Genomic DNA, 15,488 nt, shown 5'->3' with positions numbered 1-15,488 from the left:
CTTAGCTATCATCGCCCCTTCAGGTCAACATCAACTTACGTTTATACAACATAACTCTCACCTTTTGCAGAATATGTTTTCATGATCACCCTCTCATTTAATCTACACTATAGTCCTATTTGGGTGGATTTTTATTCCAGTTTGAAAGCTGAGGCTCAGAAAGGTAACATGCCCAATGCCATCCAACTGGTAAGCAGCACGACTAGAAAAGTGTATCACCCAAGTTAAGTTTCTATTACTGACTTTTTTCCTTGAGATTAATTTTACTCTTATTTAAGAGAGGGATGATAGCAGTAGGGAATTTTTCCAGGTACCTATGCTATTATATATGTAAATGGGCATATACATGCATATTCTGTCTTATATCTGCACATATGGAGGTAGATGCATATAGACACACCTGCTGTAGTGTAGCAGAAAGAAGCCTGGAGTGGAAGACCAAAAGAGTTGGATTCTAGACTTGGTTCTGTGTAACCTTGGATAATTCATGTCTGTGCTTTGGACCTTGCTTTTTCCAAATGTAACATGAGTGGGTTGGACTAGGTCATCTTTAAGGTTCTCTCTAGCTATTAGGCTCCTGATTCTATCACCTTGGTGCTGTATACCCAATATCTTCCACTCTTTCAGGGGCCTCCTCTCTAGCTGCCCAGACCAGTAGTTGGCCAACTAGCCTTTGTTCACACATCTCCAGGTATGGAGTATTCATTCCCTCCAGAAGCAACCCTTTCCACAATGAGAAAGTCTGAGTATTAGAAGGCCTTGCCTTCCACTATGTTGACATCTTCCTAAAGTTCCACTGAAAAGTCCAGTAGCTATATCCCACTGTCCTCTCACAGGCTATCACAGTCCCTAGAAAGGGCCAAGATGTGCTCTCTTTCTTATAATCCGTAAATAGAGGTGGGATTGACTGGTCCTCCCATGTCCCACCAGAGTTCCTCCCAGCACACAGATTTTGTGGCTTCTAATACCACAGAAAACTCAGGGCACTTTGACAAATTCAATGTAATTTCACTAACACTTGCTAAGCCTGTTTGTAGTTAGGTCTTCCTTCTACTTATTCAGCACTCTCTTGTTCAGCTGCCAACAAGGAGACTGGGGGGTCAAGGCAAGAATCATACATAGAGCTTTGTCCAGACATATAAATCTGATAGTCAATAAACTGATCAGTCTAAAAGGCATCCTTCATGTGAGGATCAATGTGTTTGAAGGTGGTAGGGGCTCTACAACTGAAAAAGATTTATGACAGTGCAGAAGGATTGAAGAGAGGGCTGAAAAAGTTTTATCTTGCTAATGTATACACTCTCTTTATTACCCTATTTGATGGAGTCTAAAATTATGGTTAGCAACCTGAGAGAAAGAACAGGGTACCATAAACAAAGCCTCTTTCATAAGTCAGGGCTGGGACTGCTAGTGATCAAATTCCTTTTTCCTCTCACAATATTGCCTTTAATGAAATGAAGACACAAAGGCCAATATACCAAATGTCCAAGATTGGACTACAGAGACGTATAATTTCAGAAATGAGCTCTGCCCAGGGCATGGTAAGCCCTGAACTCTGGGCCCAGCCCCGCACTGATTTGCTGTGCAGTTTTGGGAAAGTTGGTGCTCCCCGGGGCTCTAGGTTCTTCATCTGAATTGCAGAGGATTGAATTCAAGTCTCTAATGTCCTTAAGGTATAGCATTCCAAAGTCCTAATTCTGTAACCTTCAGACGGAGGTAGAACTCTTTTCAGGAGACCCAGGCCCTGAGTGAGTGAGTTGAATCTAAGTTCATTTGAGCAAAATCAGTGAGTTTCTGTTTTGACTTGGTTTTGTTTCATTTTTGTTTGCATCAAATCCAACGGCTTTTTTTTTTTTAAACTTAGGTGCATAAAGTAATAAACCCTGAATTTTGTGATACCCAAGGTAGCCCAGGCTACAGCCCCAGGGGAATTTCCAGTGATCCTCAGGGGTATGGACAGGACCATCAGTCAGTTGTGGAATGTCCTTTGCAATGATTTTCTAATAGAAGTCCCACTGAAATGCTCAGAACGTAGAATATCAGCACTAGAAAGGTCCTCTGATATTATCTAGTCCAGTGAAGGTATTCCTTGAGAGAAGAATTGACGTGAATTGCTGACAGAGCCCAGGACTGGGACCACTGTAGTCAGAGGAGGGAACATTGAGTCCTGGGTCCTCGTGAGCCTTCGCTCATTTGCTCGCGTCTCATCTGTGAAACGTTTGCATTGATCTTGATGATCTCTAAGGTCTTTTCTAGCTCTGCAGTTCTGCTTCTCCCTTCTCAACCTGTCTGGACAAATAGGCAAGGCCTTCTTCTCCAGCATCATCTTTTCGGCCACCCAGTGTGTTTTGGCTACTGATTTGTATTTTGAGTTTGTGTGTGTCTCATTTCATAACATGAAGAAAGGATACATTTGTAGACAAGGTTATTCTTGGATGTGGAAACCAAATTCTACTGCAGTCTCTTGGAACCTTTTGATTTTCCTCAGAGGGATAATCTCAACACTTTGTAAGATGGTTGTCCTTGTGACAGAGAGGGTTAGTGCAGGCTTCCTCAGAGGATAAAACTTCAGCACACATTCTCTGGCAGCATAAAGGAAAGTCACCAGCACTGTTGGCCTGTTATCTTTAAAGAATCTTAAAATCATGGCATTTTAAACCATCAAATTTTAGAATCTTAGAATCCTGGAGTCTGTGTTCCAAGCTGGATCACACCATAAAAGTCATACTAGCTTAACCTCCTATGTACTGTCATCTTTCAGACCAGTCTCTGCTTGTATACCCCCTAGAACAGGAAGCTTACTATCTCTCTATACAGTGAAAGAGAAAAGAATAATAGCTAATCTTTATGAACTGCTTTTAATGTGTCAGGCATTCTTTTAAGGGCTTTGCACTTATTAGTTAATGTATTCATCACAGTAACCCTATGAAGTAAGTGCTATTATTATCCCCATTTTATAGATGAGGAGACAGATGTATTCTACAGCTGTTAAGTAGGAGGGCTGGGGTTTGGACCCAGGCAGTCAGTCTGGCTCCAGACTACTTATAATCACAAGCCTGTGCTGTGTAGCTTTCAGAGACAGGCATCTTAGGATTCAGGGGTGTCCTGCCCTCCTGCATGGAAGAGAGGTGCTCTCCACTCTGGCAGGACTCCCCATAACCTGTTTTATTCCTTTAAATCAGAAGGTATCAGGCTTTTCCTGTAAAGGCCAGATAATAAATATCTTAGGCTTTTGGGGCCTTATGCTGTCTGCCATAACTACCATTCTACCAGTAAAGCAGCCATAGTCAGTATGTAAATGAACGGGCATGGCTGTGTTACAGTAAAATTTGATTTACCAAAACAAGCTACAGTCACACACAAAATTGTAGTTTGCATGTTTTAAATGTGAATAGGATGAATAAAAGATCCTGTGGTAAACAAATTTGGAAATAGTCTCCTGCATATCCCTATCTTGGAGATTCACAGTTCATCCTGTCATTTTAAAACTTCTCAGTGTCATGGAATAAAACCTATTTTCTCTCTTAAAAACCTATTTTCTCTCAGTGTCATGGAATAAAACCTATTTTCTCTCTCCCCCCCCCCTTCCCCCTTCCCTCCCACCTTCTCCTTGTCCTTTTTTTTTTGGCGGGGGGCAGGGGTGGCAAAATAACACTTAGGATCCCTTGTATACTCTTGGGACACACCCATCTTGAGAATCCCCTTTGTTTTACAGACAAGTAAACTGTGTCTCCAAGGTGAAGTACACCTCAAATAGCTCCTTCTAGATGTCTGCAAACCTAGACTCCCTGTCTTCCCCACAGTATCTGTTTCTCCTCCTGTGACCACATTTCATGATTAGCTGCACAATCTAGAAACTTGGAGGAACCTGCTCTAGACTTTTTCCTCAACTGACTCGTACCTCCACTTCCAGTTAGTTTCTAGTTCTTATCAGTGCTACCTTCTCATTAATGTATTTTTCCAGCCCCATTGCTACTTATTTCCCAAGCATATTTGACCACAAAATCAGTTTCTCCAGTTTCTCATGGAACAAACTGTGGGTCTGCAGGTGGAAAGATAAATGACATGATTCCAGGGGAGAGGGCAGGACAGCTTTTCGGTGGTGCCTTGGGTGGTGACTAAATAACAGCTCTCATACCCTCCTGAGTAGCTCATCAGGGGCAGGGGGTCACCATGCCAAAGCTGTGGTGTGACTTGAGAGAGATTTGTGACTGTGTGGCAGCTTGCTTTAACTTGGGGTTAGGGTAGAAGAGACCCAGGGTCTTCAGAAAAATGGGATTTTAGTTCAGGAAGAGGTCTTCATTCTTAGCCTTCTAATTTTACAAAATAGGAAACTAAGGCCCAGAGACTTGCCAGTAGTCACAGCAGATTGGAGGAAATCCTGGCCTGAAGCCTGGACCTCTTTCTTCTCTTCCAGTAAAGCACCCTTTTCACTCTGGCCCCAGTCCCTTCTTGTAAAAACAGCCCCATGTTACTGAAAGGGTCCTTGGTGAGCATCTTGTAGGAGAAAGACCTGAGGCCAAGAGAGGTTCAGTGATGTGTCAGCCAGACCAAGCCAGGACAGGGACAGGGAAGAAGCCCCAGCAGCACCCCATTGGACATCCAGAGCCAGGATCCCTTGGCACTGTCCCTTCAACTCAGAAAGAAGGTGGTGTTCCTAAAAAGACTTGCTCTTTCTGAACCCCAGGATCCCCTAGTACAGAGTAAGAGAGTGGGGGCTACTTGATGATCACTTGGGTTCCAAAGAATCATTCCATTTTATGATTCTCTAAGGACACAGTCTTGTTCCTGAGTGATTCATGTTTCAGGTTTTTCCTGCGAACTTAGGATCTGACTCTCTTTTCCAGAAAATTCAAAGGCAGCACAATTTGTTTGAATGGCTGATTGTGAGCTTCCTGGGGCCTGACTTCTCAGCCCCTACCCAGCTTCAGTCCACCCTGCTGACCCCACATGGCCTGGGTTCCAGGTCGATGTGAACCTTTTTGATCCTTGACTTCAGTCTTTCAGACAGTGGTGGCCCTCCCCCAAACCCCAGGAGGGGAGGAAAGGCCAGCTGTGTAGAGCAAAGTTTTTCAGCATCCCAGAAGATGAGGGTCTCTGAATGGGGTTTTCAGTGGGGTTTCCACCTTAAAACTTGGCAGGGAAGAAGGGGAACATGGTGGAGGGCAGTCCAAAAAGGGAGAGAGATAAAAGGAGAAAAAGAGAGAATACAGGAGAAAGCAAGACAGAAGCAGCAGCAGAGGATGCCCTGAGGTGCTGAGTACGGAGACAGAAAAGCAAGAAGAGAGAGTGCAGTATAGAGCGAGCAGGTTGAGGGTCTCCCGTCCATGCACACCTGCCTGTCTCATGGCACATGGCTCAGAGTCCCAGACTGTTTGAGCTGCAAAGGTCCCTTAAGAGATCATCTGGTCCCAGCCTCTTATTTTATAGATCAGAGCCCTGAGACAGAGAAATAAAAGATGCCACACATGCAGCCACTGAGGGAGCTGCCTCTGGGGCCCGGGCTCTCTGGGTGGAGCCCTGTTCTCTGTCTGTTCTCATCTGTGTTTCCAGCCTGGATTCAGCCCATGTTTGTCTGGGGAGTCGTTGACTGGGACCTGCTGCCTTCCAGCGATGCTGTTCTGCCAACTAATTGAAAGTCTCTCTTATTGCCTTGGTACAGGATATACTGCGGGGACACCATACAAGGTCCCACCGACCCAGAGTAATACTGCTCCGCCCCCCTACTCCCCATCACCCAACCCCTATCAGACGGCCATGTATCCCATCAGAAGTGCCTACCCCCAGCAGAATCTGTATGCCCAGGTAGGTACATGTAGAAGCCCGGGACCACTTCTTCTGCAGGTAAAGGAGCCACCAGCCTGGGTAGGGTGGAGGGGGGTGAAGAAGAGAGTTCGTGGCTCTGATGAGCTGTCGCTGTTGTGTCATTAAAACAATAACCTTGCAGTCTACACACTCCCCCAGTCTACCTCAGTCCACAGTCTGAGGCTCTTGTTACTATTTAGCAAAAACATTTGAGAAGCTCTGGATTAAGATGATCCAGGACGCCCTGTCTACTCTGCCCAAAGGTCAGCAGATCTGTGGGGCTGTGACAGCACAAAGCAGTCATGTGATCCAGGCAGTGGGATGTCACCTCAGACCATTGTCTCCATCTTCAACCTTTTTTGCCTCCAGGGAAATAGATAGTAAGAGACATTTGGGGAAGTGCTCTGCATTTATGACATTTTTCCAGTACGTAGAATGGCAGCATTCACACCAGTATGATACTCCCACCAGTACTCCCTCATGTGTGCACATGCACAGTGCTCTGAAGTTCACCAGCCTCGTCCACAGCCCTCTTCACTCACTGATCGTGGTCCCTACCTTTGTATTTTAAGCAGTCTAAGAAGAAGCACATTGCAATAAGATAAACATAGTAGATCATCATAGCAGCCCTAGGAGCGAGGCAGGACAGGGTTCAAGCCTTATTTTTCAGACCAGAAGCTGAGCCCAGCACTGAACTGTCCACAGCCACGTAGAAGACAGAAGCAGAGCCCCAGACCTTGTGTCCCTGGGCCAGAGCTTCTCTGACCCCATCCCTTAGGGTTTGGGACAGGCTCCCCTCCTCTCCAGAAGCCTGTGTGACCTCAGCCTTTTTTCCCCCAGGGAGCCTACTACACACAGCCGGTGTATGCTGCCCAGCCCCATGTCATCCACCACACCACGGTCGTCCAGCCCAACAGCATTCCCTCTGCCATCTACCCGGCGCCTGTCGCTGCTCCCAGGACCAATGGTGTGGCCATGGGCATGGTGGCCGGCACCACCATGGCGATGTCAGCAGGTAAGGGCAACATCTGTGTTGGTGTCCATCCCCTTCCTCCAAGAACTCATGACAGTGGAGAACACAGTCATGGAATCGATTGTAGCAAAGCATGAAGAATTCTATGCCTGGGGGTTCTAGGAACACAGAGGAGGACCCTCTAACTCTGTCCACAGGGATGGGGAAGATTTCACCAAGGAGGACTTATGGAGCTAGGCCTTAAAGGGTGAACAGAGGCTAACCAGAGAGACGAAAAAGGGAAGGGCAGTCCAGGGGTAAAAAACATGGGTAAAGCACATTCACAGAATGGAAATGGTCTAAATCACTTAGAAAATAGGGGCATGGAGTTGGAAGGGTGGCTGGAATAGTTGTCAGAGATAAAGTGGTGGAGAGTCTTGAATACCTTTAGGTAACGGGGAGATAGAAAGGGGTTTAAGCAGAGGAGAGATGGAGTTTGGTTTAATCATTCTCTCTGGCTGCAAGGTGGAGGCAGGCTTAGCCAGGGCGAAGCTCTGGTTTAGAGGAGACATGATGATGCTAGGACTCTGGTAGCAGCAGGGTTCCACAAAGGAGGGCATAGGGCAATGTTATTTAGCAGGCAGGAGCTTAAGGACCTGTCCAATAATTAATTGTGAGGCTTAGGAGAAGCAGGAGTCCAAGAGGACCCCTTCTCCATTTCTGGCTTACTCCAGAAACCCTGCCCTTTTGGAACCTTGAAAATGGGGGCAGGGAGAGATGCCAGAGGAAGAGCAGGTTTAGGGAAGTCTTTGGATGAACTGGCATTAAAAAGAAAGGCATGAGAAGAAAAGAGGGCTCTGAATAACCTTTAGAGACCCAACTTTCAAAGAATCAGCTAGGTCACCTTCTGGGGGAAGAGAGTATGAGGGGTTGAGTGGACAGGAGGTGGGAGTTGGGATTTTATTCTGCCCCCTAATGTAGGCGTTGTTGAGGCCTCTCACTCCCCAGATCAGGTCAGCAAGCTATTGAATGTCTGCTGGGTGCCAGCCTTGTTGGTTGGGTCCTGGGGACCACATACTGATAGATCAGACCAGAACCCTACCCGTAGGAACAACTAGGTTAGTGGGAACACAACGATGTGAACCAGCGATCACCACTCAGTGTGATGTTGGTGCAGTGAGGGGAGCATACAAAGAAGGGTGAAAGGAGGCCACTGAAGATGAGTGAGTGACTGTCCTGGAGCATGAGGAACGCTTCCCCTGGCAAGATGCGGAAGGGTGGGCAGCAGCTGTGTGAAAGGCTGTGGCTTCATCCTTTTCATCCCAGCGCTCTGGGACGGCCTCATCAGGTTTCCTCTTCTCTCTCTGGATGCTCAGGTACCCTGCTGACTGCACCCCAGCACACCGCGATTGGGGCACACCCTGTCTCCATGCCAGCATACAGGGCCCAAGGGACCCCTGCGTACAGCTATGTGCCCCCGCACTGGTAAAGCCTGCATCCCATCCAAGTGAGTGGGGCCCAGGGTGAGAGAGGTAGGAGGGTGACAAAACAGAATTGTTTCAAAGCCCCTGTCTTGGTCTGAAGCACAGGTGTCGGCAAGGGGCAGGTGACAGTTACCAGTTACTTTCCTGCTCCAGGTTCAGTAATATCACTCTTAATAATAGCTGTAACTTTATATATATTCTAGATACTTAACGTATGCTCTCTCATGATCATCACAGTAGCTCTGTGAAATAAGGATCATTAGCTCTATTTTACAGATAAATACATAGTTCAACATCACTTAACCAGTAAAAACTGGGAATTGAACTCCAATCCTCTAGTACTAAATTCTGTGCTCTTTACCATACCGTCTTCAGGCGTCTTCTACCTGTGGGCCCCAGTCTTCCAATGGACTTTTACCTCAGTCAGATGTTGGCTCTGACTGGGGCCAGGCAGAAACCCTGGGCCATCCCCACCACCAGATTCCTTGCTGCCCTCTGCAGCTGCTGAGGCAGTGCCAGTGAACTGCAGGGCTCCAGGGATTCGAAAATCCTCTGCCCTACTTCCTCATCTCCCCCGCCCTCCTCCTCCAGGAGCTCTTGGCACTGGACGGGAAACAGGCAGCTCCACTGGGAAGGCACAGAGGGCTCCATTTAGGGCTCCCAGCATGAGGGGAGGGGGTCCAGTAGCTTCCTGAAGTGGCCTCAGGGATATCACTGTCACTAACGGCCTTCCCCTTCCTCCCCCAGATCTGGAGTCACACATTGTATGCAACTACTCAAGTCTTACACAGGTGCTGGAGCAGCTCCCTAGCAGCACCACCTCTATTTGCAAGAAGAGACAACGGAAGTGCAAGGGTCACTTTATGCATCTTTAACGGTTTTGGTTTTTATTTTCGGTTTTTGTAAAAGCTGCTTTTTCTAATCTCCTGCCTCTCCCCACTGTCCCCCTTTTAGCCAGTGCCCTTCCAGCTCTAGCCCTCCTCCTACCTGACCAGGCACATCCTCTCTGCTCTTCTTTTCTTCCCCAAGAATCCAGTCCCGGGAGCCTAGTCTAGCAGCAGTCAGAGAGTGGGGTCTGTTGCAGTGGTTCAGCTGAAGGCGCAATTTCCTTTGAAGAGCATGAGACATGTGATCCTCAGGTCCAGGGTAGGAACTCAGAGCTGTTGAGCAGGCCACATCTCTGGGGGATTGTTTCTTTTTTGATTTTCCTCAAGCAGGATTAGTTTAAGACATTACCATGTCCTGACACAAATGAAATCTCTTCTGAGAACCATCGCAACAGACCAAGAACAAAACCACCTGATTAGGTAGGAGTGTTCATAGCAGCTTAATAATACCCCAGATCAGAACCTGGGAAAACCAGATTCTTTCTTTGGGAGAACTTGGGGGAGGGTGGGGGGAGGGAGGGCACTATGGAAAGGAAGAGGGAAGAGGGTCGAGAGGCGCTTGCCTGCTGGCTTTGGTTGGTAAGGTCTCTGGCCAAGTTGTCTGGGCCTGGACCCTCTAACTTGCACAGTGATGTTAACTGACTTGGCACTTCCTCAGAAGGTGATTTTGACCTCAGACCTACCAAGCAGCTGCAGGGTGGTGGGATCCCAGCCTCCCAAAGCCTTGGAAGGCCAGGTGCCCTGTGTAATCCAGACCTTGGCCCCTGGGCCCTCATGGATCCACTCTGATGAGGAGCTTGCTCCTGATTAGAGTGGAAACCTATGGCATTTCTCTCCCTTCCCTTTGCCCTTCCCACTGCCAGGGCTCACCTGTCTGTCCATGGCGCTGGCAGACAGGCCAAGTTCTTGGTTACCTTGTGCCATTCATGGCCACAGTGAAGGAACCACATTCCAGGCGGGTGCTGGCAGCTCTGAAGGTCAGGATAGTGAAGGAAAAGCAATAGCAATAAACACTTCATAGACTCATGGAACTGAAGGGACCTTAGCAACCATCTCATCCATTCCCCTGTTTGACAGATGAGGAAGCTGAGGCCCAGAGAAGCGGAAAGGACTTCCCTAGACCTTGCAGTAAATCAGCATTAAATGCAGCCTTCCTGCCTGGGGCATGTTGCCCATGAAAATTTACCTAGGGATGGATTGGCTTGGTTTTGTAAAAATGAAGTCAGCAGTGCCCACACCTGGTGAGCTCGGGAACAGTCTCTGGGCTTTTGTTTCTGCTCTTTCCCTCCATGGATTCCAAAGGCGGGGATTGAAGACTGGGCAGAGGTGACATGGGGGCAGATGGCAGGAACAGAAATTGCAAATGAAGAAATAGCATTTGGAAATTCTGTGAAGACATCTGGAACTCTCATCCTATACCTGACTCCAGCCCTAGGGATGGCTGAAAAGGAGTCCATGCTTTTAAGACAGTAGCCCCTCATCCTGAGAGGAGAGGAGGAGGAGACGCGGGCTCTCCTGGGAGAAGAGGGACGCACTGGTCTCAGCCAGGAGCCCGGTAGTCTAGCACTGTCCCCCTGCTCCCAGCACTTGGCTGGGCCAGCAGCCCCTTTGGGGATGCGGGGAGAGGAACATTTTACTGTACAGAATGGAATCATTGATAACATTTATAACTTTTAAATAACTCTCTTCATTTTAAATTCATGCATACTTGGACATAATCCCTACCCCTACCTGCCGTGTCTCCCTAAAGGAGGAGAAAATCAGGAAGCCCTTGGGCCAGAAGGACCTCAGAGGCTATCTGGCTGTTCCCAGGAGGGCAAAGCCCAGCAGCATCCTCAACCCAGAGCCAGGAGTTGAGGGCCCACCTTCTTGGCTTTCCAGGGAAATGCAGCACTGGTAAGGAGAAGCCCAGCTGTCTGAAATTCAATGGTCTGTTCTGGGGTGCTGAAGAGGTTTCATTTTAAAACAATAGGAAGTTTTCCAGTGTTAATCCATTTTTTGCAAATACCTCCTCCTACTCTCTGGTTTTCTAAGGGTGGGTGAAGGTTGTTTTAGATTATGTCATACATGTTTAGAAAATGCCAAAATAATAATAATGATTATAATAATAATAGGAAACCTTTGCATTTGTCAGGTGCCTCATAGACTTCAGAGCACTTCGCAGCCTTTAATTTACTGGCCCTGAGAGCAAGGGTCAGAGTTATTACACCCATTTGACAAATGAGAAAACTGGTTCTAAAAGGAAAGGGAACTTGCCCAAAGTGAGCAGAATGCTGGTATCCTGACAAGCTTCCCTGAACCCTGCTGCCTCCAGATGGGCTAGGGTAGGACCACAGAGAGAAGGAAAAAGGGAGGAGATCTAGGAATGACCTTTTTACTTTTGTTCATTCTATACCAGTAAGTAAAAACTAACATCTAGTACCTCGCAGTTCACAAAGCAGCTTCATATCCATCATCTGGTTTAACCCTGTGAAATAGATTATTCTCTCATTTGATCCATGAGGAAACTGAGACTTGGAAAAGCAAAGTGACTTGCTCATAAGTGGCAGAGCCATTTGAATCCCAGCCTGCTGCCTCTGTCCCTGCAGTCTGAATCCACACACGGCTCATGGACAGAAACATCAATGCTCAGTACCCTCTCTTAGCCCTAGTATGTAATTCAAGATCAAAGACAGGCCCCAAGGCAAAAACAAGGTGTGAAAATGCTGTGGTCTGGAAGAGCCCAGGCCCAGTGCCCCTTTTTCAGCCTGAGCCACTGGAGTCCCAGTTCAGCTGGCCTCACCCTTTTGCTTTGACAGAGATCCACAAGCCTGGCCAAGCTTGGGGAGTCATTGCAGAGGGACTGAGCCCAGGAGAACAGGGGCAGTAGTGTGCCTGTGGTAGGATGAGAGCACACCTGGTAGGATTACAGGCGTCTGTTGGGAGGTACCATGGGTGTTATCCAAAGATACTGGATGGCCCAGTGGTCAAGCTGGACAGAGGTCAGAGCTGGAAGGGCCCTGCCATTGTAGGAAGGCCAGCAAGCCAGAAAGGACAAGGGGTGTGCCTACATACATAGCAAGCTGCAGCGTGGCACCAGCAAAGCCCTCTCCACCCCGCTCCACTGCCTCTCCCTAGTACCACAGGCTTGGTGGCCAGGGTCAGGGGTACAGGTGGTTCCAGTCACCAGCCAACCCTCTTGGCTTCTGCCACTTCTACCTGGCTCCTCCTCATTAGGCTGGGGTCTAGGAAGCTGGAGTCTGGAGTGCCCCCAAGTGGTTAAGAGCCTGGAATTTATTTTTCTGCCACGTTTTGCAAAAATGTATTTAATTTCTTCCCCATGAGACAGGGCAGTTGCTGCTGTTCCTCTTTCTCTCCTGGCAGTGACCCAAAAGTACGTATCCCATTCCTATATCTTGAAAAAGGACACTCGCACCTGTCCAGAGTTTTCTGTCTGTGTACAAAGTACTTCAACATTGATTGCCAAAAATCCCCATTTTGTAGATGGAAAAACTAAGTCTCAGAAGGCTTAAGAGACTTGCCAAAGGTCACACAGCTCATAAGAGAAAGAGCCAAGATTTGAACTGTTTAAATCCTCTGCTTTCTGCTGGCACCTGCTGGGTCTGGGTGGCAGGCATGCAGAAGGGATGGGCTACCTATCTGCCCCCAAACAGAGGAAGACCCCACGGAAACCTGGGGAGCTCAATCCTGCCAACTGAGCAGATTTTTATGAGGAGCCCTGGGAACCCAGAGGCATATCCAGATGGTAGCACCCAGAGGATGAGAATTTGCAAGAAAAGGCTTAACTTGAGCAAAACATTTTGGGGTCATGAGGTTTAGGACTGAAGACATGTTCAAGGGCAGCCCCAGGCACCTGTCCGTTGAAAGACCCATGTCCCTGGGAAGCCTGCGTACCCTTACTTTCTGACCCTGGAGAGCCTGCCCACTGTCCAGACCTGGCGAGTTGGCACTTCCAGGGGACCTGGTGTAGCCCTGAATGGCCAAAAGCACATCTGACTTAAGTCTCTGGGCCTGTTTTTCCCCTGGGTGAGGACCAGGATCTAGAGAGACACTGTGCAGTCCTTTCTCCTTATCCCAACTCTGACCCTTGGGCACCCAAAGTGTTCCAAGTTTGAGGTATCCCACTCCCAGAGATCTGGGAGTGCTTCTTCGGAGAGGCTGGCTTTGTTCTGAGTAGGCTTCAGAAATGAATCACATGGAGCATAAAAGTAGTGCAGATCCTCTGATCACCAAGTTCTGGTGTCCTCACTGTACAGACAGGACTCTGGCTGAGTCAGGCCTGGAGCCCTGCATATCAGATCCTCAGCTCTGCTCTGTGGCCAGAGAGGGAGGGCCTAGATGGCATGGGTCTTGGAGCACTCTTGGCCCCAGCACTGTGGTTGAAGCAGTCATTTAGATGTCACCATGGCATTTTCTCCTCAATTGCTGTTGAGTGAAAGTATGTGGAAGCTCTGCTTTTCCATCCTGTACTCCACATCACTATAGGATATGTGGTCCCCAGCTGCTTGCCAAGCTTGGGAATGCGGAGGGGGCAGGTGAGGAGGCTCCATACTCGTGTCCAGCCCCAGGGGAATCCAGGCCAGACCTACCTCCAAAAGCAGGATCACAGCAGAGGAGACCCAGCCAGGCTAACATCTAATTCCACACCTGAGCCTCTGAGAGCTCAGCCTACTATGGGTGTGCCAGGCTGGTGGCAGGATTTGTCCTTTACCTGTCCATGTTCCCTTCTCCTAGACAACTTGTTTCTGAAATTAGGCATTACGTGGTTCTAGGGCCCGGCCTTTAAAATTCCTGACAGGCCAGTTTCAACATTCCATAACCAACCTCGCCTGAGCCAGACTTGGGTCTCACTCCCTCACTTTCTCCAATGGGTATTTTCTATCTTGCATGCTGTTGAGTCCAGCCCAGTGGCTAGGTGATTGGGGTTGGTTGTCACAGAGCCAGACAGGGAAACTAGAACTCTTGCTTCCCTGTGGCTGCATGCGTAGTCCCTGGGTATTCTTGCTGTGGCAGTGAGGCCCTGTACCCAGTCCAGCTCCTGGTAGAGGGGGTATTTTCCTTTCTGAGGAGAACAGATATAACAGCCTTGCTGATAAGTACCAGCCCATAGGACTCAAATGGGTGAAGTCATCTTTGGGCCTGACCCCAGCAAGACCAGCATCTCCAGGCTCCAGCCTTCCTCCTCATGCCTGAGAGTCAGGGAAAGAGTGGGACTGCCCAAAGACCACCTTCTTGGGTCAGCCAGAGTATCTGGATCTGTGGTGGGACTCCAGCTCTTCCTTACCCAAGGGGATGTAAGGCCAGGCCTCTAGCAATGTGGAGTTGTCTGTAGTGACCTTTAAAGGCCCAAGGGCCTGTTCCCATCTCCTGACTAAAAGGTATCTTCATCCCTGTTCATGTCACACGACAGAGAAAACTTGTTCTTGTGACATGTACCATCCCTGTGAGAGAGCGTTGTATATGATTTTGTATTTTTTAATTCATTTTAACCTACAGGTTGGAATCTAATTTTTAAATTTTATTGGAACTCACATTTTAAAAAGAAAAACATTTAAAATAATAATAATAAACCTTTGACCAGTGTCTTCCAAGTAGTTTGATCAAAGAACTTATAGGTGTTTTCAAAACACAGCCTGGAGTGTAAAGATTGGAAAGCCCCATGGCCTCGCTTGTGTGTATGAAGTGTAAATCTGGTTTTGTTTTGTTGTTTTGGATTCTTTTGGGTTTTTGTTTCGTTTTGTTTTGAAGATCAGATAGTGATCACTCTGAAAGATTGAAGCCAAGAATTTGTAACTATGATATTTACTGTTAAGCTGTAGAACATTCAATAACTATTAAAAAAATTTCCAAAAAAAGTCTGGGGTGACCAGACTGGTGGTTCTTGGGGGAGGGGGACACAGACACCTCCTGGGCCAGTGAGAGTCCCCTGGGTTTCTTCCCAAGTTGATCCTAAACTTGTTTTCACCAGTCAGGTAACACCTACGCTGCATCTCCGGGGAGGCCCTGGGACTCACAGTTGGGCCTGGGAAGTGGCCGTCGGCACCTGGACTAAGGTGTGTGATACCAAGTGCCCACCATGTGGCCAGCACTGTGCTTTATGCTTCGCAACTCATAATCCTCACAGCAGGATGGGAGGTGAGCCCTGTTGTTAGCCCTGTCCTTGGTAGTGGGCAGCTAAGGAGGGTTAAGTAAGTACCTCGGCCAAGGTTACAGAGCTAGTGAGGGGCGGAGTTGGAACTTACACTTGGTCTGGCTCCAAAGCCCAGGCACCAAGCCCCAAGCCTCACATTCTCCTGCCCACCCTGGAGGAGGCAATGCCTGTACTCACTCCAAGGGTAAATTGGTCAGGTGGGAAACCAA

At 48.1% G+C, this 15,488-nt stretch overlaps 1 protein-coding gene across 3 annotated transcripts in view; it reads left to right on the top strand.

The window, feature by feature from the left end:
- FAM168A (family with sequence similarity 168 member A) overlaps nucleotides 1–14,983 on the top strand; it is a 200,365-nt gene extending 185,382 nt beyond the window's left edge. For all 3 annotated transcript variants that reach the window (XM_030836143.2, XM_060303670.1, XM_030836141.2), the window contains 4 exons: nucleotides 5,663–5,805; nucleotides 6,646–6,820; nucleotides 8,134–8,264; nucleotides 8,989–14,983. In XM_030836143.2, coding sequence (XP_030692003.1) covers nucleotides 5,663–5,805; nucleotides 6,646–6,820; nucleotides 8,134–8,246 — 431 coding nt within the window. In that variant the 3' untranslated portion in view covers nucleotides 8,247–8,264; nucleotides 8,989–14,983. The remainder of the gene's footprint in view (nucleotides 1–5,662; nucleotides 5,806–6,645; nucleotides 6,821–8,133; nucleotides 8,265–8,988) is intronic.
- The last annotated feature ends 505 nt before the right edge of the window (nucleotides 14,984–15,488 follow it).

The sequence above is a fragment of the Globicephala melas genome, chromosome 8 (genome assembly GCF_963455315.2).
Source record: "Globicephala melas chromosome 8, mGloMel1.2, whole genome shotgun sequence".
NCBI lineage: Eukaryota > Metazoa > Chordata > Mammalia > Artiodactyla > Delphinidae > Globicephala > Globicephala melas.
This window is presented reverse-complemented; position numbering and strand designations above follow the sequence as displayed.